The sequence below is a fragment of the Mchenga conophoros genome, linkage group LG5 (genome assembly GCF_057382185.1).
Source record: "Mchenga conophoros isolate Kocher_MC1m ecotype Shallow Benthic linkage group LG5, M_conophoros_male_GT1.1, whole genome shotgun sequence".
In the NCBI taxonomy this organism is placed as follows: domain Eukaryota; kingdom Metazoa; phylum Chordata; class Actinopteri; order Cichliformes; family Cichlidae; genus Mchenga; species Mchenga conophoros.
The window spans coordinates 28,388,574-28,413,181 of NC_140530.1; the positions used below are offsets into that span (position 1 = coordinate 28,388,574).

At 38.2% G+C, this 24,608-nt stretch overlaps 1 protein-coding gene across 12 annotated transcripts in view; it reads right to left on the reverse strand.

The window, feature by feature from the left end:
• Positions 1 to 24,608, reverse strand: part of ptprt (protein tyrosine phosphatase receptor type T) — a 333,988-nt gene that overhangs the window by 118,348 nt on the left and 191,032 nt on the right. For 6 of the 12 annotated variants that reach the window (XM_085274696.1, XM_085274693.1, XM_085274690.1 and 3 more), the window contains exons 13-16: positions 24,304 to 24,406; positions 18,065 to 18,341; positions 9,176 to 9,212; positions 7,113 to 7,169 (exon numbers count right to left, since the gene is read on the reverse strand). In XM_085274696.1, the coding sequence (XP_085130822.1) occupies positions 7,113 to 7,169; positions 9,176 to 9,212; positions 18,065 to 18,341; positions 24,304 to 24,406 (474 nt within the window). The remainder of the gene's footprint in view (positions 1 to 7,112; positions 7,170 to 9,175; positions 9,213 to 18,064; positions 18,342 to 24,303; positions 24,407 to 24,608) is intronic. The other 6 variants (XM_085274701.1, XM_085274699.1, XM_085274700.1 and 3 more) reach the window with 2 other exon arrangements.

Below are 24,608 nucleotides of genomic sequence, written 5' to 3' on the forward strand. Positions count from 1 at the left end.
CAACATCAGAAAATAGTGTTCATGGTACACTATCGAATAGCTTATAGCCCTGTAAACAGCAAAGGCTTAAGAGTTCAAGGTTCAACTTTTCTGTGTCTGTCAAGCACGTTATAGTTAAACCAAAGTCTTGAGCGATCATGCAAGAGACGAGTTCACACATTTCCCTGTAGTCTGTGCCCTGGTAATCACCCCACAGGTGTATCAAACCTCAATTTCCCCCCTGAGTGATCCACAATATGTATCACCTGACACATTTCAGTGTGACCCCATTTGTTCACACTTCACCAGCCCATGTGATGATTGGGTTCAACAGTTCATGATGTAACAGGAGAGGACCCCATCTGGTGATGAGTTCAGCTCCATTTAACATTGTGATTGGCCAGTTTGGGAGCCAATCAGGCACACTTAAACAGAGTTCTGACCAGGGCATAGAAGAAGTGATCTAATGTGACTTTGTCCATTACATGAGGGTAAAAGTTGAGATGAAGCAAATTGGAACAGCAAAATAAGACTAATTTCCAACTGGTGCAAATACAATATGGAGCAGACTATGGCCTCATTTATTTCTGTATTGTCAGTTTAAGGTAACAGGTGGCCTGTAAGTACATAAAATAGATGCATCCATCTTGCTTTCTTGCCACAGGTACTGGCAGGTGGTGTAGGTATTATTTTCTTGGCAGATACCAGGTTGCTAAAAAAGAGAGTTGGAACAGTGAAGAGCTTTGCATCGTGTCATAGTGTGTGAATGTCCTCATCTTTTCACAAACTGTAACTTTCTATTAATGAGTATCCTAAAATGTGCACTACCTCAAAAAAGAAACAAAAGAAAGAAAGAAATCTGGAAATTCTCACATATACTTATGTCTGCAACCTGAATATTTGCAACATTAAATCACTCATCTGTGGTTTCATAGAGAATGGACTGAATTGAGCCTACATGGCAATGGCCACAGTAATTTTTTGTTATTATTATGTAATGTTAACTCAACAGAAAGACATGGAATATCAGAAAGAAAGATCCAACTGTTCTACCAGTAGCTGGATGGCTGTCTAGGTGCCTGAATTCACACCACCTAGTTTTCACAATAATAGGTTGTCAGGACTATACTGTAAGGTTTGGAAAGGGGTTACTGTGGTAACACTAACACAAAGCATAAATACTTTAGATCGTGTATATAGGGTAAATTGCTGCAAAAGTGATATATCTTAAAAGCTATTGGAAACAACAAACCTTTTAATTGGAAGAACATTCAATTAGAAAAGAAGAATGAACTGAACATTTTGGTGCAACTGTGCACCAAAATGTTGAAGTACTGGAAAAATATGATTCAATGTTTTCCTCAACAGAAGCTATGCTAAAATATATAAACTATAGTGCAGAACTAAATATATGCACCTATACTGTCAAATACTGTCAGAAATTCCTAAAAATATCTACAGGGTGAGAATTACTTCACAAAAACTTTAAATATGAACTTGAGCGAAAATAAATAATTGGCTCGGGATAAAATATAAAAAAATAAAAGGATGTCATGGAATATTTTAATTTATAAAAGTTGACTTCTGTATTAACGCAGAATGGAGTAAAGACAGAAAACATTAAAGGGAACCGCTTCAATGTTTGCCACTGTAATTGTGACAACACTGGGTTGGTGATGATACTGATTACTTCCAAAAGGCATTAATCCCTTGAATATCTTGTGTTCCTGAATGCACATAGGATGTGTAAGTGTGCACACGTGCAACTGGGTATAATGTTTTTTGAGGGTGTTTTTTTTCCCCCCATTTATACCATTTCTCCCCTTTTTTGATTTCCCCTACTTGGAGAACATGATAAAATTATCAGGGAGGAATTACGAGTAAAACCTGAGATATTAAAAACATAATCTCATCCAAATGGAGAGAAGATTGATTCTCCTAGCTTCCAACGCACTCCTGCACCCCTGAATGGCATATTAAATGGTTCTTTTCAGCGTGGATGTGTGTATGTGTGTCAGGTGCAGATCACTGTTTGAAGGTGGGTGTATTTTGTGTGTCTTCACAAATGTACTTTTCTTTGTGTGTTTGAGTGGCATGGATCACTGTGCATGTGCACTGAGTTTGACTTACTTGTTCACGTTATAGGATATCGGTTGTCTAACACGCTTAAATGGAAAGTTGAACAGAGTATAATGGGAATTTGCTGCAATATTTTTGTTTGATTAAAAAAATATATATAGGTGATGCAGGGTGTTACAGTATGTAGGCTTTACTGGTGCATGTATAAATGCAAAAATATCTTAAATGACCTGAAGGTTTAGTTTTCCGGTACTGTTTTGTCAGCAGCTGCAGGGCTTATCCTCTGTGGATTAGTGTTACCATGGCTGAGTACGTTTAACAGGATTACTAATCTGAACTATGCTACCACAGCGCTCCATGTCAGTGTTTGCATGTATACTTTTAAATCTGCCTTTTGCTGCGTTTCTGAACATTTAGGTCCATGTTTGTGTATATGTAACTAGATCTGCATATGTAACAAGTTACCTCTGCGTGAATGGATCTACCTGCATTACTTTGGAAATGTGTCTCTGTCCAGTTTTGTGTATGTATATACTGAATGTATCTGTGGCCCAATGGTACCTCGGTTAAGATAGCTGTCTCTGTGAACATTAACAATGGTAGTGATTGGCCATTAGCTCTGTCTTACAGACACACACACACATACGCCAGTTTCCACTGATGTTAAATAAAGCAGGATACTGTTTACTAAATACTTAAATCACGTTCTGAGTGATTGTATGCATGTGTGTATTTCTGGACTTATGATTTATGACATCTTTATGAGACAGGTCATGTGCTCTATGTACGATTTATTGTGGTTCTATATTGTAACGGTTTACACATTTGATTGACAAGTGAAAGGTTGCAAGTTTGATTCCAGCTGTAGACAAGCGTAAAACTGCCAAATCAAACATGTGGTGCTACTTGCTGTGGTGGCCAGCTGAAGTATCACCACATGTTTGATTTGGCAGAATAGAAGATAATACATCTTCTAGTAATAGAAGACATTAGATTAATGTGTGCCAAGGTAAAGGCTGAAGTGATTTTCATGTCAGATGCAGTTGCTGAAATCTTACAGGTACAAAGAAAAAAAAAATTCTTTCAAGAACCTGATCCTTCAAGCTTGTTAAAACAAATTAAATTAGAATTTTAAAAAAGTGATAAATCACGTAACACTAGCTCATTCTCAGTGACTTGCAAAGCAATAAAGCAAAAATTGAGAAAAAAAACTTTTTTCTTTTTTTTTTTGAATTGATCTACGTGTCACAGAGTGAAATAACTATTTCATCCCCTATGACCCAGTCAGAATTCTGGCTCCTATGTGCCTATGTGTCACACAGATAGCAAACCAGTCAATCTGTCACTCTTACTCCTGATCTCAACTCCTTATTTTTATAAATCACACCAATATTTTTCTTCCATTCAAACCTCACCCGATCACCATGGGCAAGAACAAAGACCTGTTTAAGGACATCAGGGGCAAGATTGTAGACATACACGATTATTAATCTTTTATTTAATCTTGGAAAAAAATCTCACTGAGAGTAAAAATCTAATTTCCAAAAGAGACCTGGCACAAGGCTAGAATGGCCAACAAGACCATCAGCAAGAAGCTTGGTCTTGGTGTAACTCATCAGAAATGGAAAAACTATAAAATGATCATCAGCTGCCCTTGGTCTGCAGCTCTATGGAAGATCTTGCAGTTCTCGGCATTGCGTATTTTGTTCTCCCTTCCTTTCCACTCTGTTCCTCTCTCTACTTTTACTGTCTCCCTCCCCTGATGCTGATGACATCTTTCCAAAGAGCCTTCTAAGATTTATGCAGGGGCAGGTGAAAACTCACTGGAGCAGGTGGAAAATTCAAGCCAGAGACAGAAGGGCGGATTTAGCATAATACAACAATTCACAACAATGTCTTTCTGGTGAAGAGGTAAGCAAGTACACCTGTCCGCATGCACAATGCTACAGTAAGAAGAGGGAAAAAATCTTTAGAGTCAGTCTCTGACTTTTGTCATGTCTCTTTCTCAGTGTTTCATGTTCCTCCAGGCCTTTTTTTTTCTTGACAAAAAAAGTCCACTATCCACCCACCCCATTTTTTGTTTCTGCCAGGTCTAAATGCAGTTGAAGCCTGCACGCTCACTGTGCAGCCTGAAAAGAACTTCATCCATTCCTTATGGTATTGTGCCATAAATGTCACATCATCCCTAGATACTTACCTACAAATGCTCCTTATGAGAGTTTTTTTTAAACATTCTGACTCAATGTGTTGCAAATTCAGACAGAAAACTGACTGACGAAGCAGCAACAAGTAAGCACTTGGCAATGATGGAAAAACAGCAGCAGTTACAAATAAAAGTATGTTTGTTTGTCTGAGGTAGTTGGGTTCAACGACTTTTACAGTGTTCTCATGCACACCCATATCACACAAACACATGCACACACATACTCAGATAGCAAGCCACATGTTGCGTCAGTATTGCACAGTGTCTGTGTGAGTTACAACACGACTCTGAACACCACCAATTATAATCGACCTCAGGACTAATGGGAATGGGAATTAAAACTGACATATAATACCAATGTGTGAATGACAAGGGGTGGGTTTGATGCTCCTATGAGCCATGGTAGCTGAGAACATGCTGGGCATTCAAACCCTGCCAGTGTAAAAGTCCCACCTAGCAATGTATACCTTCTGGTTTATTTTGCCCTCGGTAAGCAAAAACGTATGATTTGGAAATTAATTTCTATTTTACAAAAAAAAAAGAGAAAAAACAAAAACAACAGTGTTTTGGCTAAGAGGTACAAAAGCTTTTTTCAAATTGCAGGCTGTCTTTTAGTTCTGCATTACTAATATGTGACGTGAATGATGCAATCCACAACCATGTCTGAGAGACATGCATGCACAGAGTAGCAATGGTATTTATCTGCTTCACGTGGTGGGCTGCATATGAAGTCAGGGAATTATTTATTTTATTTATTTAACTGATTTGTTCTCAGCCATATTGACAGTTTATCACAGTGGTCTCTTATGTATTTGCCAAAGCAACTGAACAAATACAGCTTTAAGTGAGAGTTTATTTGTACACATGAAGAGAGACTGCAGAGTATTCTTTCTGGAAGACGCAAGTAAGTAATTTCAAGTATGTTATATTATTACTACTTAAAAAAAGGTTTGTGAGTATAAGGATTATAATAAGTGGACAAATTTTACGTTCCATATAGACTCAGCTTTAGATAAATAAGTCGAGTCGTTTAGCATTTCTCAAGCAGGATAGATTAATAAAGTGTGACTTCTACTAAGTGGAGTACAAAGAAAGAGAAAAAGCTGCATTTTATGCACCACTTTTTCAATTTAGGATGTCTGCCTAAATGGTCCTCTGAATATGATATTAAATATAATACATGAATTGCTACATTGCAAAAGTAAGTTCCGTTTTAAAACGATGTGGTTTTTAATGTACCCAGAGATCTTCTGCATTCATATAAATATAATCAGTTTTTATTCAATTGAGAGTTTTATTTGTTTATAGTTTCAGACTTGTGCATGATATGCATAATTCTTTCTGCGAGAGCTTGCAAACTGAATTTCCCCCAGGACAATAAGTGTTATGGTATTCTTGTGCAATAAACTCATAGTCTTGACAAATAACTGTGACAGCAGTTTATAATAATGCTTTTTGCTGACTGCTTCCCTGTTGTGTCCACATTGTTAAAGTCAACATTTTGACTGTTGTATCACTCAATGACATTCATATTCTACTGTCACATCTCTGAATTGGAAAAACAAATACTAAGAGGATTAGAATTGCTATGGTTTTGACACAATTTAATAAACAATGTTTAGCTGCTGTGTATTTATTACAGATGGATGATTGGATTTCAAAGAACTGTGCTGGTATTATTATTATTATTATTATTTTGTGTTTGTCATTGAAAATTTACTTAAATATTCCACAGTAACCAGCTCTGTCGATTTAAGGTTGTTCACTGCACTAAACACACTAATAGCAGTAAACAGCTGAGAAAACACATTACTGAACTATAATTCTTCCAGTGTCTAATAATAACTAACTAATAGGAGATATCTTCTTTTTCAGAAGTTAATATACAGTAATTGTGTCACATTCAAAGGCTGGATCTCTCACTAAAGAATTACACAAATTTATTCAGCCTTGGTGGCAAAGCTCCAAAACTTGACATGGTTGACAAATTCAGAAATGAATTTCTTTTCTTTCCAAATACAAGGATACAAATCATATGAGACATAAATTAACATAATGGTTCTGCTGAAACCACACCATGCTCTGTTTGGTGGCTTTTGCATATTAATTGATGTTTTGACCACTTAGTTGTTATTATTCAACATTTTTAGTACTCTGCTAGGTGTTTGAGCATGTAGTACAACTGAATTAAGCATCTTCACTGATTTGATATTATACAACAAATGTCATGGACCTATACACGAAGGCTTTAGAATAAGCAAAGAGGTGGATATTGTGGATGAGACAACGGTCAAAGATTATCAAATGAAAATTGTTACCATCCCTTTTTTCAATCAGATAATCATACTTGCAAAAATGGAAACTATACTTTCAGAATAGTATATGCATTGTTAATAAAGTTGGGGGAACAGGGGAAAAAATGTATTTATTCATAGTCTAGTCAGTTTTCTTTTTAATATTAAACTATACTTTATTAAAGAATAAAAGATTTTAAAAAAAACAAAGCCTACAATCAGCGTAATGGTGCAACAGCTGCGCTACTGACCATGCACAAAAGCAGCATGGTTTCACTTAAGTGTGTGTGTGAAAAATGTGTGTGTATGTGTGCATGCAAGACAGAGAGGACGTTCAAGCACAGCCAGCAACGCTTGAAGCAGAGCAGACATGCAAACAAATGTATTAAGATGGTGATGAGAAGGAAAGGTAACGCCAAAAAATTAACAAAGGGAAGAAAAAAGGGAGGGTGTAGGGCAGGGGACAACCAAAATGAAACAGTGTTTGCGTCGTGTTTATGGTTGTACTGTGACATAACATTGGGAAGAAAATATTCTGCCTATAAAGCAATAATCACCTTCGCTTGGGATGACTAGAATGTACGGCGTTGTTATTTGTCCCCTACCTATTACCACTAAGGCCAAGGGTCGCACGTCCCCGCCGGAAAGCATGAGAAAGAAAGGGAAGAGAGAAAACAAACAACAACAAAAAAGGAAAAGAAAGAAGAAAAAGTCTAAGAAAAAAAGATGTATAGTTGTCTTTCTTCAATTCATCAAGTTTTAGATCTCCCTGGTTTTCAATTGCACAATCTGTCTTGGAGGAGAGAAACTGCAGTGGTGAGAGATAGCACTAGAACCATGAGATCAATACCACTCAGCTGGGATATGACTGGTCTTATTTCTAGGAAATAACCCTCAATGAGCATCTTGACTGGCCCATTACCAGGAAAAGGCCAGAAAGAGGTGATGCTGGTGAGGATGTTTATTACAAAGTAGTTGTCAGTGAATGCAGATATGGTGTTGGCGGTTATCACTGGAGCTTGTTATGTCTGTTAGCCTGGTTTGAAGGGTTAATAAAAACAGGGGAGTGGGAAATGTAAGACGGAAGAAACAAAGTGATGGTTAAAAGAAAATAAATTATGAACTTTGTGGCATGGGAAAGTTGGTGGAGAGACCAATTTTGGCATCTGACTCTAGTTAATACTTTCCTTTATACAGCATTCTAATACAAATACTGTAAAACTACTAAAAGTTTAATGGTAGAATATTTGTTTTGGAAGAGTAAAACTGAGGCAGGTATGCGGCTCTAGTTGTCCCTCCTTTTGTTCTCAAAAGTCACTTGAGCTATTATTGCTTTGTTACCTTTAAATGCTTAATAGCTCACAATGTGGTAGATTAAGGCCTCACAATTTTATTTTTTGCAGTTCAGAAACAACAGAAAGAAAGCAAGTGATGTCACGTACTTATTGTAAATATGCAATAGTGCATGATAAGTGCACATATATTGGATATTAGGTAATGCAGCAAACATAATCATAATTATTTGCAAAATCAGCCATCTGCATTGCCTCAGAACACCAAATAACAGCATATTAATGATACTTCATGTATAAAAATCTTTTTTTTTTTGGATTACATATAATTTCACATACTCAAAATAGATTTGTATTATTTTTAAATATATGAAAGACGGCCACAAAGTTAAAAGCATGTCTTTTTCCAAGCACACATACATGCAGACAGACAGAGCGCAGTGTTTAGACACTGTAGACATCCTACCAGAGTACATCTCACTCAAAAAAGAAAAGAAAAAAATGAAAATGGATTAAAAAAAAAAAGAATGGTAAAAAAGATAAGAATGTTCATAAAAGAGCAATAAATGTTTTATGTAGACAAAAAAATAATAAGAGAGTTAGAGATACAGAAACAGACAAAGGAGATGTGGAAAAATCAAATCAATGCCTGATGCAGATGAAAAACTAAAACAGATAAAGGAGACGAGGTGAGAGAAAAAATCAATAGCAAGCTGAAAAGCTTTTAAAGCATATTGCCTGGCACATAAATGGGTGTATTTGCCAGAGATGAGCAGCAAATAAAAATGGGAGACATGGGGAAAGCATAACAGAAGAAGATGAAATGGGTTTTGGAGCTAACACTTTAGCCTTCATTCACTGGGTTTAATGAAGGTGGTCAATTGGTATTATAATGGCCCCAATGTTCCACTTTATACCCTTTATACTGCGAATACAATTTGAACATTGAACATTGATGACCAACATGGATGTGGTGTGAGATGCAAAAAGAATAGCATGATGGAGGAAAGTCACAGAAAAGGTGAGTGTGAAAAGGGCTATAAGGATAGAAGAGATGGAGAGAGAATGCTATGCGACAAAATCATGCAAGATAACGTGGATGTGGTATAGGTTTGCCCGGGCTGATGGTTGTGAGTTCACCTTTTCCAGAATAGTGTGCAATCTTCTCATCTTGGCTGATACACTTGTAGCACAACACAATTCTAGGGGGTTGTGTATTCGCACCATTTTTTCTTTAAAATGAACTACTAACAAATTTCAAATTAAAATTACAAATATCTTATCATAATTAATGTGCATGTTGACTATCAATGGAAGGCTGCTCATACCTTTGTTAGCCAAGCGGACACAGTTGATTTTGGTTTCCTGTGGAGAGAGACAGACAGGTTAACTAATTACCTTGTGGTAAAATATACAGTTAATTTTTCAGATACTAGTGTTTTGAATCATGAGGGTAAGGCTTTGTTGAACACATAGGAAAATGGTGGAAAACCCTTTGAAATCTGACTTTTTTCTGAGTATTCTCCAAGGCATAAGTCAAGTTTCGTTTGTTGCAGTATTGAAAAATCATTGGCACTAGCTCTATTCTGTACAGAATGATCAATGGACTGGTTCTTATTTAGCACTTTTATACTATACAACTGAGCACTCAAAGTGCTTTATACAAGGATCAAACCACCCACCTTCCAATTAGTAGACAACCTACTCTACCTCCTGAGCTACACCCACCCCCAAAAACAGAGCAGACAACAATGATTGCAGAGACAGAGACATTAAGTCAGACAAAGCTTGAAAAAGAAAAGCTGAGCTATAGTTGGGCTGTAAACTGGCCTCCAGATACACAGCAACTGTGGTCAAGCTAAAACAACATAAATGCCGCATGTATCAGCCATCCGATGACATTGGCAGGCATTGAGATCAGCTGATGTCCAGAGGCTGCAGTATATCTTGAATTGCAAACTCAGCACCATGTTTTAGAAAACTTTTAGAAAACGTTGAAACAACTGACAAAGAAAAGTGTTAAATCTGAAACAGGAACCAGAAAATCAATCAGGAATCATGCTTTGGAAATTTGTCCACAACAGTTTTAAAAAATGTATTTAAATCATAGTTAACAGACTAAAACAAGGTACCCTCTTTAATATATAGGTTGACTGCATACAGTAACCACTTGCCTGACAGTGCATATATTGCATACACCATGTAATCATTGGTCTTAATCATCAGTAAGATCACAAAACCATGCCACTGGCTTCTCATTTTGTCCAAACACACATGATTGACACATCAATCATACCAGGATCAATATGCTGTACAATTCTTGGTGTTGATTCGAATGGTTTTCCACACATCATATATAAATAAGTGAAAAAAGTACAAAAGTACCTTCATTGGTATTAAACACTCATTTTTCTCAGCATTGTGATGGCCCTAAGCTTTGGCCAGGGCCTACTGTATTTTCCCCTTTGCCCCTCTGTGTTGTCTTCTAGGTTCCTAGTAGGTGGAGTTAATTAGTGTAACTGGGAGCACCTGGCTAGTCTTGCTTGAGCATTTAAGAGTTGTCTGTCTCAGGTTTGACTTTCTTACATCAGTCCTCGGGTTACAGAAGCCTATTGTTGTTGAATATTAAGAACTGGAATAAAGCTGCAGATTAATATTTTGATCTCATAAATGGGTCAACAGACTCACAGAGTCATCAGGGGCAGTCATCATTCCCATAAGATGGGCATAAGTAGAAGAACATCCATTATTTAAGTCTATATGCAGCGGAACTGTGTGCAGTAGTGCTTGCACTGGAGTGGGCAGAGGGTTTGAGAGATAGTAAGATGCTTATATTCAGTGTTTGATACAGTGACAGCCAGTAAGGACTTGGATATGATCTGTGAGATTCTATCAGTTAATTCTTGCTTAAATGAACAGGGCAAAAGTACAACATTGGGTACCAGCACACACAAGAATTAATAGCAATAAAAAGGAAGACAAACAAGGTAGATATTCAAATCAAACCATCCAAGTCAGGGAAAAACAGAGCGGGGAAATAAACTGGCAAAAAAACTGGGATGGTGGAAGTAAAGGGAGTCAGTCATGCATGATACAAAGAAAGGTAGGATAGATAAGGAGCTAGGGCACTAACGAGAAACGTGTGATAATCAGCAGACTTTCAGTTGTACACAGTCGTTTTAATGGGACACTTTTTATTATGGGGAAAAATCCAACTAACTATAGTAATGTGAAACTTGATATATGTTTGTTTGGCTTGGGATTGGCCATTTTGGTTTGTTAGGTTTTACACTACAAAACACCACATTAATTAATTAATTGCCTTTTGTAAACTTTTGTCCAAATTATGTCTCTCCCATTATTTGTCATAGCTCTTGAGCCAGATGACAACAGAATGTACTGAAGGAATACTCTTATATGATTCTCCAATGAATTTAAATGTGACCCTATAAAAAATACATACATAGTACAATATAAAACTACAGTATACATATCTTGATATTTACAGAAAATAGGGTAGAAGATGTCTCTCAGCCTCTGTCTTTTAAACCAGCACATTTCATTCCTTTGCTGCCCGTGCCTTTTCCTCTTTTCTTTCTTTTATGATGTGCTGTCATCAGTGCGTGCACCTATCTCACCCACTTGGCCTCTTTCATGTTTTGGCCCATTTGTCTTCATCAAATATAAAGACTACAGCAGCTACCAACACGGAAATGTGTTACCTCAGCATTAAAATCAGTCCTAATGTACATGCTTCTGTACACTCATTTTCATTTTAATTGTGCCATTTTGGGTCTTACTTAGATTACTGTAAACGGTCTTCCTGTAGGAAGAAACAAAATAATTTAAGAAGAAGAGATGCTTTGCAAAGCCTAAAGTTAAGCTAATTTCTGTGCTTAAATACAGAAGAAAAACTCTTTCTTCAAGGTTGCTCTTAGCAGTGGAGTTCAAAAGCAAACAAAAAGCCCACCGCACTGAATGTGACAAGTTTTAATTCATAAACACTCCAAAACATAACATAACAAAGTTAAACATAAGAGAACAAATGGTAGCAGCCTGCACCTCATCTGACCCCTACTCAAAAACATCATTTATATATTCCACTAGATTGGCTTTTTAGATTTAATTATGTGGTCAGGGGCCAAAAGTAAGTCCAGCTCTATTCAAACTACAGTTTGGTATTTGAGGATTTAACACCATTAACTTATATTGTTCATTTTATTGTCATGTTTACAAAGATTTATGAAAGGATACATGCAAGCAAATGATAGATCCTATGAGCATCTTCAAACACACCTGCTTCTACTAAATCTCTGTCTGCTTTCCATCTGTCCATCTGTCTGTCTGAATAATGACTCTCTCAATCCCTGGCTGTTCAACTGCTTTGTTGTCTTATTTATCCGTTTCCCTCATTTGTCTCTGTGCATAATTTGACTGAAGGAACCTGTAGAAAACTGAGAGTGAATTTATGATAAGAGTCACATGTACACACATGGCTTTCAAGAGCAATTAATGTACTCTTCAGTTAATATGTAAAATAGAGGGCAAGAAAAACTGATTCGTAAGACTAAAAAAGGGATTTCACCAGGCCAATACATGTGTGCTAATGACAAAAATCATGCCACTTGCTATTTCTAAAAAAAATGGATGCTGTATCTACTAGAGACTGAACAAATTCCTCAGTGGGGGAAAACAAAACGAGACTTGTTTTTGAAGATATTTTGATTCATGATATGGGACACTAAACTTGTCAAAACATAATTTCATTTATACAGAATATAATGAATACTGAATTTACAGCTGCGTCGCAGCAATGCTCAACATAAAATATTCACAAAGGTAACATAACTTTGTACTTGTAACACATTAACATGGCTCCTCAAAAAAAGAGCTCAATGCTGCTCATTTCTATGATACTGTAATTACACCACAAAAATATATTAGTAGTACTGCTACTGACTACCAAGATTCTAGTATTGTGTGACCCCTTTATTTGCTTGGCATATGAGTTATTATGTTTTTGAAGGTTTGCAACTTACAAGGACATATGTGAGAACCTACACATACCTATTGCCTTGCACTTTAGAAGGATTTATATGTAAGGGAACTAACAGGATATAGGAATCACTTCTGCTATAACCTGAGGTACGCACAGTCCAGACTGGTTCCCAAGAGTTTGCACCTTGGGTCCGCAGACAAGGGGCAGTAAAAGCATAAGACGAAGCATAAGAAATAACCATCCAAAAACGCTACTTCTAAGGCTTCAAAAGTCAATGGGTGACATCCTGGGGGTTTCAAACATCGTTTTTTTAACTGTCTGATTAGGCCTAAAAAGTAACAAATGTTTCAAAATACTTTCTTTCATATGCCTACTCCTCTAAGAGTGAAATGTATCATATGAATGGACACAGTTGGAATACGATCAGTTTCATGAGGACCAATGAATTGTGTTTCTTTATAAACTGACCCTATTGTACCCATTTATGGTCCATTTAGAGGCGTGGTTGTTTTGGATTCACAGTCACTGTGAACAGAAACACGGCCTCCACTTGGCTCATGCTAATGGACTAAGCCTCAGGGGGTTATAAGAAGCGAAGCTAATAAATATAAGGATTTATTGCCCTGACTCTATACAGAGCATTTGGAGACCAGAAGGGGGTTGAGGTGTTTACAATGGAACACAGCATTCATTTCTGTGTGTAGTAGTTAACGTTGTAGAGCCTGACAGGAATACTAAAAGTGCAAGAGAGATGCAGCTGCTGTGTGGGTGAGCTCTCTCTCCATCCATCTATCGTTCCATCTTTGCCAGTCTTTTCCTCTCCTTTTTTCCCCAATTCAATCACAGTTGGTTGGCTCAGTGTTCTAACCGACTGGTAGGATTTTCAATCATGTATGTTTTTTCTGTGACTTCTGGATACTGTGATTAGCTGTTGGAGTTCCCAGGCAACCCCATGTAGCCAGGGTAACAACTTTAAAAAAAAAAAAAAATAATGTTACCCTGTCTTTGACACTTTGTTTCTTTTTCTTTTTCCTGAAGCTCATTCTTTTACCAAAAACTCTTGATACTCAGATGAGCAGGCAAACGCATGGGCATGAATTGCTCATGCACAGTATATGCTTCCATTGTTTAATTTGAAAAATGGCTGTTTAATGAATAGAATCTTAATAAGTCTATCACAAATGCAAACTTAGACATATGTACGTGCAAAAATTCCTACACACTTACCCACAAGCCAAACGTACGAAAGTGTGTGAGCCTTAGTCATACACCAGCACACAGAAAAAATGCATTTAGGGATTTCTGAGTCATCTGAGTGCATCTTGATTGACACTGACTGTCAGTTGGTAAAACTTCCTCTGTCTCTCTCCTACACTCTCCAAAAACTGCACTCTGAGGCTTGCTTGGTGCGTGTGCGTGTGTGACGTTGATTGTCAGAGCATCTTGGCCAACCCCTGAGGCTTTTTACTTGTCAAGAAAGGTGTCTGGCTACATTTCTCACACTGCAGAAGGGCATGTTTTTCCATGTTTGTCACACTTTCCTTTTGTTTTGTGCCATTTCCCACCCCATTTCTCCTTGCATTCTACTTCCTCCTCCTTTACCATTTTCTTCAAATACTTCCACCTTCCCTGACTCCAGAATCTCCAAAATCCTTCACCTCCTTTTGTCCTCCCATGAATTTCTTCCAAATTTCCCATCCTGTTTTTTATCCATTTTATCCACGGATCATTTTATGTATGTTGACAAGTAAATCTTGGTTAGACCTTTCTCAGTCGCCCTTCTTTAAACCTATTACTTCAGGTAGCTCTGTGTATATTATCTTTCAGACACATTTAATCTTTTTTCAGACTTTTGTCCTGCTTCTATATTAAAAAATTAACAACACTAGGTGTGATCTTTCAACCTTTCTAAACCTCTCCTTAATCTCTTTAGTTACTTTTCATTTGCAACTAGAAACTTTAATATATTGTTGGTTGTTATTTGCTCAGAGGCAACGTGCATACTCAATTAATAAAATACCCCACTTAAGGATTTCATTTGGGTCACAGGGAGGTGATCAAAATGGATAACCGTGCTCACATTCTCGTTTCTGCTTGTGTACATCTTTAAAAAGAAAACTTGGTTAAGTATAGATTGTGGTTTTGGTTAAATGCTAATGAACACACTGGGTCAAAAGTATTTTTTTCCAGTAACCAAACTCATGACAGTTCCGCTCATATCAGTTTTTATCTTTATTGACTTCCATCTTTGCCTCTAGTATTATATCTTGTTTAATGTCTCTTTTACTCTTTTTAGATTGCTATTACCCCTCCCACAATTCTCTCTCTTTCCCTACTCCCAAACCACTCTTGCTCTTACTTCTCTTACTTATTGCCCTAGGCATTTATTCTTGTGTGTGTGTATGGGTGGGTGGGCGACGCGTGTGCTCGTGTGGCAACGCACAACATGGAGACGTCGAGATTGCCTAGTAGCTTTAATGTGCAGAGCTAACTGGCACAGTGACAGGAGATGAGAGACTGGCATCAGACTGATGTTACCTCTGGGAGAATCAAGCCCAAAAGAAAGCAGGGAAACAGGTGGTTGCTGAAGAGAAGGAGGAAAAGCAGTGGGGATAAGGGGGTGAGCAACAGATGAGCATGAAGGGTTAAATCAGAGAAAACATTTGTCATAAGCATAGAGGAAGTCAGATGGAGATGGAGAGAATTTAGGAAAGGGAGGAAGAAGATTAAAAAAAGAATTTGATTGTTTTTATTAGATGAAAGAGAAAAAAACAGCAGTGAGCAATGAAGAGATGGAGAGTGGGTGGATTGAGAGAACAATTTCTTCTAAATGTCCTCAAGAGATATGGTAGAAAAAAAAGAAGGAAAACGATTGCGGATAGACATTCTCCTTGATAGACAGGTGGAGCTCAGAGGGGGAGAAAAAAGTAGTAGGATTATCCAAGGCAGGCAGAGAATGAGAAACAGACTTTCATCCATGGGATCAAACTACGACAAATGAGCCAAGTCCTCTAAAATGTAAATGAGGAGTTTCTTTCCAATATGAGACATCTACTGCTGCAGAAAAAAAGTGACACCTACACTACGAAATGACTGACAGCAAAGAAATTAAACAAATCACAGGACTTTGTGAGGACTACAGATAACTTAAATCCTTGATTGACAAACTATCACTTTCACATATTATTACTAAATGCAATTTACAGAATACATTAAATAAATACTGACTGTCTTCTTTCTGCACCAATGTGGCTCTGCAGTCATTTCAGAGCGGATGAAAATGTCCACAGTGAATCTGCTGGCTAGATCTGAGTAGCAAGCATGGCTCCAAAAAAAATAACAACTGACTCAAGACCTGGATTTTTGTGTGTGTGTGTGATGTCTGTCTGCACATGACCCTGTGTGCGTGGGTGTGTGAGAAAGGTGATGTGCCCTTCAAAAAGTCCAGTTGTGTTCAACCTATTTTCATTCACCGTGTTCAGGAGTCCTGTGTCCTATATGTAATGTATGTTGTGGAACAATATGATTACTCTTGCCACTTTAGGATTTCACTATTATCCACATTAATAATTATCTTTGGAGGTTTTGACTCCTTGATTTTACTCACCTCAGATCCCTGAAATATACTGTATGTAACCCTGGTTAGTTAAAAAGAGACTGTTGCACAGCAATGCAGTCACAAAATATCAAAGATTTGTGCCTGAAATTAAAATGTTTTAATTCAATTAATTTTTAATTGTATGATGCCAAATCACAACAAAAGTCGACTCATGTATTATATAGTGTATGTAGTAATGTAGTAATAACGACTGACTTTTCCTTTTGACATGTAATTCAAATGGTTTGATCAGACTGCAGTAAAGTCCATCATTTTAAATCTTACTTATTTAACATTTATCTGACATTTTTCTGTCTGGGAAAGTAAAATCGATAGACCACCCTGGTTGTTGCAATCACTTGAAATTTAAAAGAGAAGTATAATCAGGTAAAAAACAAAAAAATCATGCTTTATGAACACGTGTCTATTTCTATGCCTGATTTCCTTATCAAATCATCTTGTTTAAGGCGACTACACAGGTGCGCTTGCATTTTTATTTCCGTTTTAACCACTAAGCACCCACACAATGCCCCAATTCATCATCTAAACAAACCTGAAACTGACTGGATTGACTGAAATCCAATCAAATAAGGAACTCTGATTTGACTGGATTTGGGGTCTGTACATACAGGTGTGCAAAGCACACACGATACACAAAAGTGGGGCACACGAGCGAGTATTTACACTTTTAAATGAATACTCATCTGCTCACAGTCACACTTGTTCAGTCATGCAAGAATTCCCCCCCCTACACACACCCGCTTGCACACAGCCTTTCTCCATATGACTGCATTGTGGGAAATCTGCTTTCTGGAGGAGGATATTACATCACAACAGTCAGCCAGCTCACCCGGCTTCGCTCTCCAAACTGAGTTACCGTGGTTACAGCGTTGGAAAATTAAAATAACCCCCACAGGAGTTCAGAGTAGTATGGAAATTCAAAAGCCAAGTTGAAGTTGTGAATGAGTTATGAGAAGGACACGGGTGGCGGGAGGTGGGCGAGGTGTTGTTGTATTCGCAGACAGTATAATTACCAGACAAAAAGGGCAGCAAACAGACATCAACAGCTGAATGCTAGGAGTGGGGATTCCCAGAGGGAGTTGTAATTGTGTTCTTTTATATTAATTATTTATTTATTCTGATAAGCAAACACATAACCTTCAGTATATTAAACTACAGGCTTGAGAAGTCACGCAAGACGCCCATAACATAATGTATTCTAACTTCAATCACTTGCTGTCACATTAATGACTTAGGAACAGAATTGTTGGCCCTTTTTTTAAATAATCTGCTGAGATGGAGAAATAATATTTTTGTTTTTACTTTTGCTTTTGCTTGCCAAAGAATGGTTTTAAAGTTGCTGTTTTTTTAAAATTATTTTTTATGACAAATAAAAATAAGATAATCCTGGTAAAGCTTCATATCAAATTTGTTACACCATGTGTTGTGCGCCTCAAAAGTCACTATTATTCCCGTTATTAATGACATGACAATAAACCCACAATGTAAACTAATCTAATTTGTCTAATTACTTTTAAATAAAATCTAATATGGCCAAATGGGAAATATGAACATGCCACTTCCTGTTACAATGGGTACTTCTGGAGAGTTGAGACTCACCCCATTGGCTCTGCTCATTGCCTGGTAGTAGATGCTGTAGCTCTTGGCAGGTGACAGCGGAGGGTTCCAGAAACCACCATAGCTCTTGTTGTCCCCCACAGTGAAGGGCTGTACCACCGTGAGGCTGGACGGTGGTAATTCAGCAGCAATGTAATAGGGTGAGTCCAAGATGGAGGCATTGCGGAAGCTCACTGGGACAGAAAAACACTCGGGGGCTTCAGAAGCGGCACGGCGGGTCTTGGACTTGCGCACCTCCTTCACAACAAGCTGGTAGGAGCTGGAAAAATAAATGATGTCTTTAAAAGTAGTGCCTTATGTTGTTTACTGAAACAAGAACAAATCTACTTATCACTAGCTAAAGCAATACTTATGAGGAGATGGTTTACGTGGCAACGACAACAGCCAGAGTTTTTGAAAAGAATAAAAAATTAATCACAATAAACTGACAATATTTCAACTGTTATTTGTCCAGTTAGTACAGTAGAGACAGACTTTGTTTTGAAATAGGGACATAACACATAAAACTGACAACTCTACTTCAACTTTACTATCCCCTGTAGCTCACAGAGTGCTTTAAATTCATTATTACAATGAAAGCATTAGCAGAAGAGGCCCGAGGTCTGCTATGAGGGGGAAAAAAATTCACAAAATCCCAAACTAACCATTAAAAAGGCGTATAATTTGTTATAAGGGTCACTTATTTCTGAACGACAGATATACTTTAGAAGCTAAACTTCAAACAAAGTTCCTGGCAAATCATTTCCTGTGCTGATTCAGCACCCCAGTACAGCTTAAAGGAAGAAAATACGTGTGTGTGTGTGTGTGTGTGTGTGTGTGTGTGTGTGTGTGTGTGTATATAAGAGAACGGTGAGGGTAGAAATGAATGGATCTTTTTCAAAGTCCAAACGTGTCTCCTCTTGCCTTATATTCTTTATGTGTACATCAATAGCACGTGTGTGTGTGCATGCTCTCTAACAGGTGCGCATTTACCTGTATGTGCTTTGGCAGGTGTGCTTGTGCTTGTGTGTATTTTAACACATGTGTAGTGGGGTGTTTATATACTTGAATGAACATCTATCTTTGTGCAGTGGAGCTGCTTTCATGTGTATGTGTGTTTCCATTACACTCTGAGAGGCTTCATGAATGGCTGAGGGCTCCTTTAGCGGTCAGGACAAACGCAGCGGCCCTCCGCAATTACCTCCGTCCTCCACGCCAAGAACTCACTTCACAATTATACGCAATTAGGGAAATGTATGTTTCTGTGAAGGGGGCCGCGGCCAATTATCCCCTGTTCCCGTTTGGCAGCTTTCATAAAAGATAATTGCTGATGACCAAAGATGAGTCCCTCTCTCTCTCCCTTACTGTCACTCTCTTTGCTGTTTCTGCCTTTCTGGTAAAATATCCATTTCAAACTAATGGCTTTCAGAGACTGCACAAGGGATGAAGCAGGGGCCTAGCACAAGGAGCGGATAGGGAATTGTGTATGTGTGGGTCTGTGTCGAGCGCTTGGGAGCCCTTATATGTGTGTGTGCTTCTGTTGTAACTATCCATGTCTTTGAATACATATCCATAGGTGTGTGTACGTGTGTTATTGTACCTTTACTCTGTTTGTGAGATGTTACACCTTTACAGCTTGAACATTTAGAGTAAGGGGATTTTCTGAGACTGGTGGATGGCTGTGTGATTATTAGCACTTAGACCCCCGGAGAGCAGTCATTTTGGTTTTCTACCTTAGACCCCTGCGGAGTCATCATTTTGCGTTTCTACCTTTAAAAGCCGGAGAGCAGTCAGTCAAATGCTGGAGTCATTCATATGTATATTAGGTCGTTACCTAGGAATTCTAGGTAACGACCTAAGGTAACGACCTAAGGTAACGACAAGGTACCACATGTGTACCTGTAGCAGTGAACACATCGCACAGTGGCCTGATTTTTTTTGCATCTGTGTACTTGGATTTTAGGTCGCAAGCCACCCAAAACTTGCTCCATGCACCACTCAGCAGGCCATTTGTAAATATGTGTACAAATGGTTGGTTTTTTGTACTGTTTTTATCAATAAATGTCAGCAACAAAGGACATACACCCATGTGTGTTGATTTCTCCCTAAGATGGCAAACTGAAACACTCCAAGTTGGTGACTTTTGGAGATTTGTTTCCCTGGATGATTGAGAATGCATCAAGATGAAACACAAAAGGAAGCTCACCGCTTTTAGCAGCTCCCCCACCCCCTCAATCACTCAGTGAGTGATTGAGGGGGTGGGGGATTGGAGTGTTTCAGTGTTTCAGTTTGCCATCTTAGGGAGAAATCAACACATGTCCTTTGTATGTCCTTTGTTGCTGACATTTATTGATAAAAACAGTACAAAAAACCAACCATTTGTACACATATTTACAAATGGCCTGCTGAGTGGTGCATGGAGCATGTTCATTGGTTCATGGACCTCCCTGAACTAATGGCATTTATGGCAGCAACAAAAGCGGTGAGCTTCCTTTTGTGTTTCATCTTGATGCATTCTCAATCATCCAGGGAAACAAATCTCCAAAAGTCACCAACTTGGAGTGTTTCAGTTTGCCATCTTAGGGAGAAATCAACACACATGGGTGTATGTCCTTTGTTGCTGACATTTATTGATAAAAACAGTACAAAAAACCAACCATTTGTACACATATTTACAAATAATGATAAAAAGTGAGTGAGTACATTTCAACATTTTCAGTAAATGCCATTAGTTCAGGGAGGTCCATGAACCAATGAACATGCTCCATGCACCACTCAGCAGGCCATTTGTAAATATGTGTACAAATGGTTGGTTTTTTGTACTGTTTTTATCAATAAATGTCAGCAACAAAGGACATACAAAGGACATGTGTTGATTTCTCCCTAAGATGGCAAACTGAAACACTGAAACACTCCAATCCCCCACCCCCTCAATCACTCACTGAGTGATTGAGGGGGTGGGGGAGCTGCTAAAAGCGGTGAGCTTCCTTTTGTGTTTCATCTTGATGCATTCTCAATCATCCAGGGAAACAAATCTCCAAAAGTCACCAACTTGGAGTGTTTCAGTTTGCCATCTTAGGGAGAAATCAACACACATGGGTGTATGTCCTTTGTTGCTGACATTTATTGATAAAAACAGTACAAAAAACCAACCATTTGTACACATATTTACAAATGGCCTGCTGAGTGGTGCATGGAGCAAGTTTTGGGTGGCTTGCGACCTAAAATCCAAGTACACAGATGCAAAAAAAATCAGGCCACTGTGCGATGTGTTCACTGCTACAGGTACACATGTGGTACCTTGTCGTTACCTTAGGTCGTTACCTAGAATTCCTAGGTAACGACCTAATATACATATGAATGACTCCAGCATTTGACTGACTGCTCTCCGGCTTTTAAAGGTAGAAACGCAAAATGATGACTCCGCGGTCAATTTAGCCAATTTAGCTTCCACTTCCACCATTTGACTGCTCTCGGGTTTTATAGGTAGAAAGGTAGAAGCCTGGGGATGCTAGTGTTAGGCAACATAAAGCGAGTGAATTCGAAAAGTGAAGAAATCACTGTGTGTGTATGTGTGTTCTTTGGGGGGTTTTTGTTTGTTTTTTTTCCTCAAATAGACAGCTGTTACTGTCACTGTTAAAACTTGGTTTTAAGCTTTAAAGTTGAAGTTTACAGTTAAGGCTTGAAATAAATATATCTCATCAGTACCAATGAAAAGTTTGTTCAGACCTTCCACTGGTACTGTATACTTCTAGAAAGTGTTTTGCTGAGGCTTGCAGACATGTTTTTTGTCATGCACTCTGATGAATGGAGCATGTATGTATGAATATATTGGCAAGTAAAACTGAGAGATTTTTGAGAGTTATTTTCTTCATGTTCCTGTTTTGGAGCAACTATATTATGTGGATGTCATTTTGTGTCACACTGAAGTAATATTCCTTCCAGCCAAGCCACTCTATCATGGCAACACCACCCACCAATGTCAGTGGTTTTGCACAGCAGGACAATGCACTGTTCACTTTGCAAAATCTCATCAAGACATGTTGAAGGAATGTAACAGAATCCATGATGCTTAGCCAACCTCGAGACTCAGGATGCCCGAGAACAAGCCAGATCCATAGAAGTCTAAATCTTAACCCGCTGGGCTCAAATAATCTATAATGTGCTACTGTCATATACCACAGGACAACCTCAGAGATTCCATGACAGGCCCAGCAGCTGTTTTAGCAGCATGAAGGAGACCTACACAATATTAAGCACTGGATTTTAATCAACTGGTGCATATCTGCACTGACAGTCACTGTAAACATTTACAATGGTTTCCGTTTGTGTGCATTTATGTGAAAGTGAACTTGTAGGCACCTGAGCATGCAGCCTGATGTGTGTGTCTTATGAGTGTGTGTCTCAACAGCTGCTTCGCTTTACAGAGCCTTTTCGAGAAAAAAAAAATCTTATCTAACCTCCTAAATTTCAGATGCTCTGATCTGCAGGATGAATAAGAAAACAATTGCAGCAAAAACATTTGTGTGCACATTAACAAACAGATGCCTTTTTTTCCTGCTTCCACACGTACATCTGTTGGCACTTAAAATATGTAATACTTGCACCAAACACACATAATAAGCAAACACATTAATGGGCTTTTCTCTAGTTGATAAACACATGAAGATGGTAGCGATGAGGGTGCGGCCTAATTCAACATGAGATATATTTGCCATCTGCGGGTGATTAATGATGAGATATGATAAGGGATTTACAAAAATTAATGCTAAACCACTGACCTACACTCACATTTCACAAATCCATTTCCCAAAGTCTAAATTGAAGTGATATATATTCTCCACACAGCATTGTCGAAGCGCTATTTCCCTAAAGGCGAGCGAGAATAATGTTCTCCCCTGCACCAATTAAATGGATGAGATCACATGTTCAAAGTGAACTTTTAATTAAAAACATGCTGGCTGAAAAAATGAGAAAAGGAAAAGAAATAAATTAGCTGGGTGCCTTCACTCGCTGCTTTGTTTTGAAGTGAATACAGTGGACTGGTGACTGGGAAAATAAAACCTGTGTGTGCCTGATAAAAGCATTCTAAGGGATTTTACAGAACATGCAAATACAATCTATTTATTGGAGAAGTCATTTGCAAAGATGTTCTTGCACCACAAACGTTGTGATTTCTCCGGTTGCTAGACAAGCCGCACAATCTGCTGCTGACTATGGCAACCTGCTAGAGACCAACGCAATCAAAAGATTTTTGATTGGATACCTCTTTGCAACCAATGACCAGTGACTGTCAGCAACCTCCAGCAACCACTGCAGCATTCACTCTTCCTTAGTGATCAGCAGGTGCCACTGGCCTGTCTGAATGAGGCTCATATAGTCAATTTCACTGACAGTTAGCAACTTGCAGCCACCAGATTACACACTTTTTCCCTTGTGTCTCATGGTTGCCACTGACTGGTCACAAGGCCTGTTTATCCGGGGCCTTAAGAGACATGTGGGTGCTGTTTGTCCTGTTTGACTTTTTGTTGAATGTTGATAAAACTAAGAATTAGCATTAATTACATTTTGTGTTAAATGTGTCTTTTAGTTAACCAAAACTGGTAGTGTCAGCAAAGTACAGACACACTTTGTGAGCCAAGCTAAAAACCCACTCCAAGTGTTAGTTTATGCTGAGGCTTTTTTCTTTTATACTGTTTAGTCCTTGTTTTTACATGTATGGTATAAATTAATAACACCATCAATATCTATGTATACGACTATGAATACGGTGTTTTCTGTACAATATGCTCAATAAAATCCAAATTTCCATTTCCTTATGTTAAGAATTTGATGGCTGAAACCTTAAATTAAAGCAAAGTTTCAAGTAACCAGCTAAAGTATCAGACACTTGGGCCTGCAATGTCCAGTAGAAGTTGCAATTCCACTAGTGAATAGCCAAAAAGTCACAAAAAGCAAAATGAGTAATGGCAAAATGTTTCACTGACAAATTTAAAAAAAAAAAATCATTCTCTGAATTCCTTTGCATACAAATTAGACTTATATGTGTGAGTAACTGCAATGGCTCTACAAGGGCCCTGAAGGAAGACCAAAAGAACATGGATGGAAAAAAGTAGGGGGGGTAATGAAAAGGAGGTAGATGGGATGCTGGGAGGAAAAATGTGAGTAGGACAGCAGAGGATAGTAAAAGAAACTCTATGAAAAATAAACTAAAATTTTGTTAAGGAATGTTAAGAAATTACCTGATAGGTGCTCCGCGGGACTGGGCAGGTTTCAGCAGGATAGTGATGGTTGTCTCGGTCTCATTAAGTGGAGACTCTGACTCATACTCTGGCATCATGGGGGCTGAAAAGGTTTAACAAATTTAAATTTTAAAACAGGTTACCGTACACGGACAATTTTATTGGCCAGCATAATTTAAAAAGCTCTGGGTTGTGGTCAGTCATTTGGTAGAGCACATTTTGAGTCCTTATACCTTTCTTAAAAAGACACTGAAATTAAGTTAACCTGTTTGAGCCATGTCATAGTTTTGTTATTCTCAGAAAAA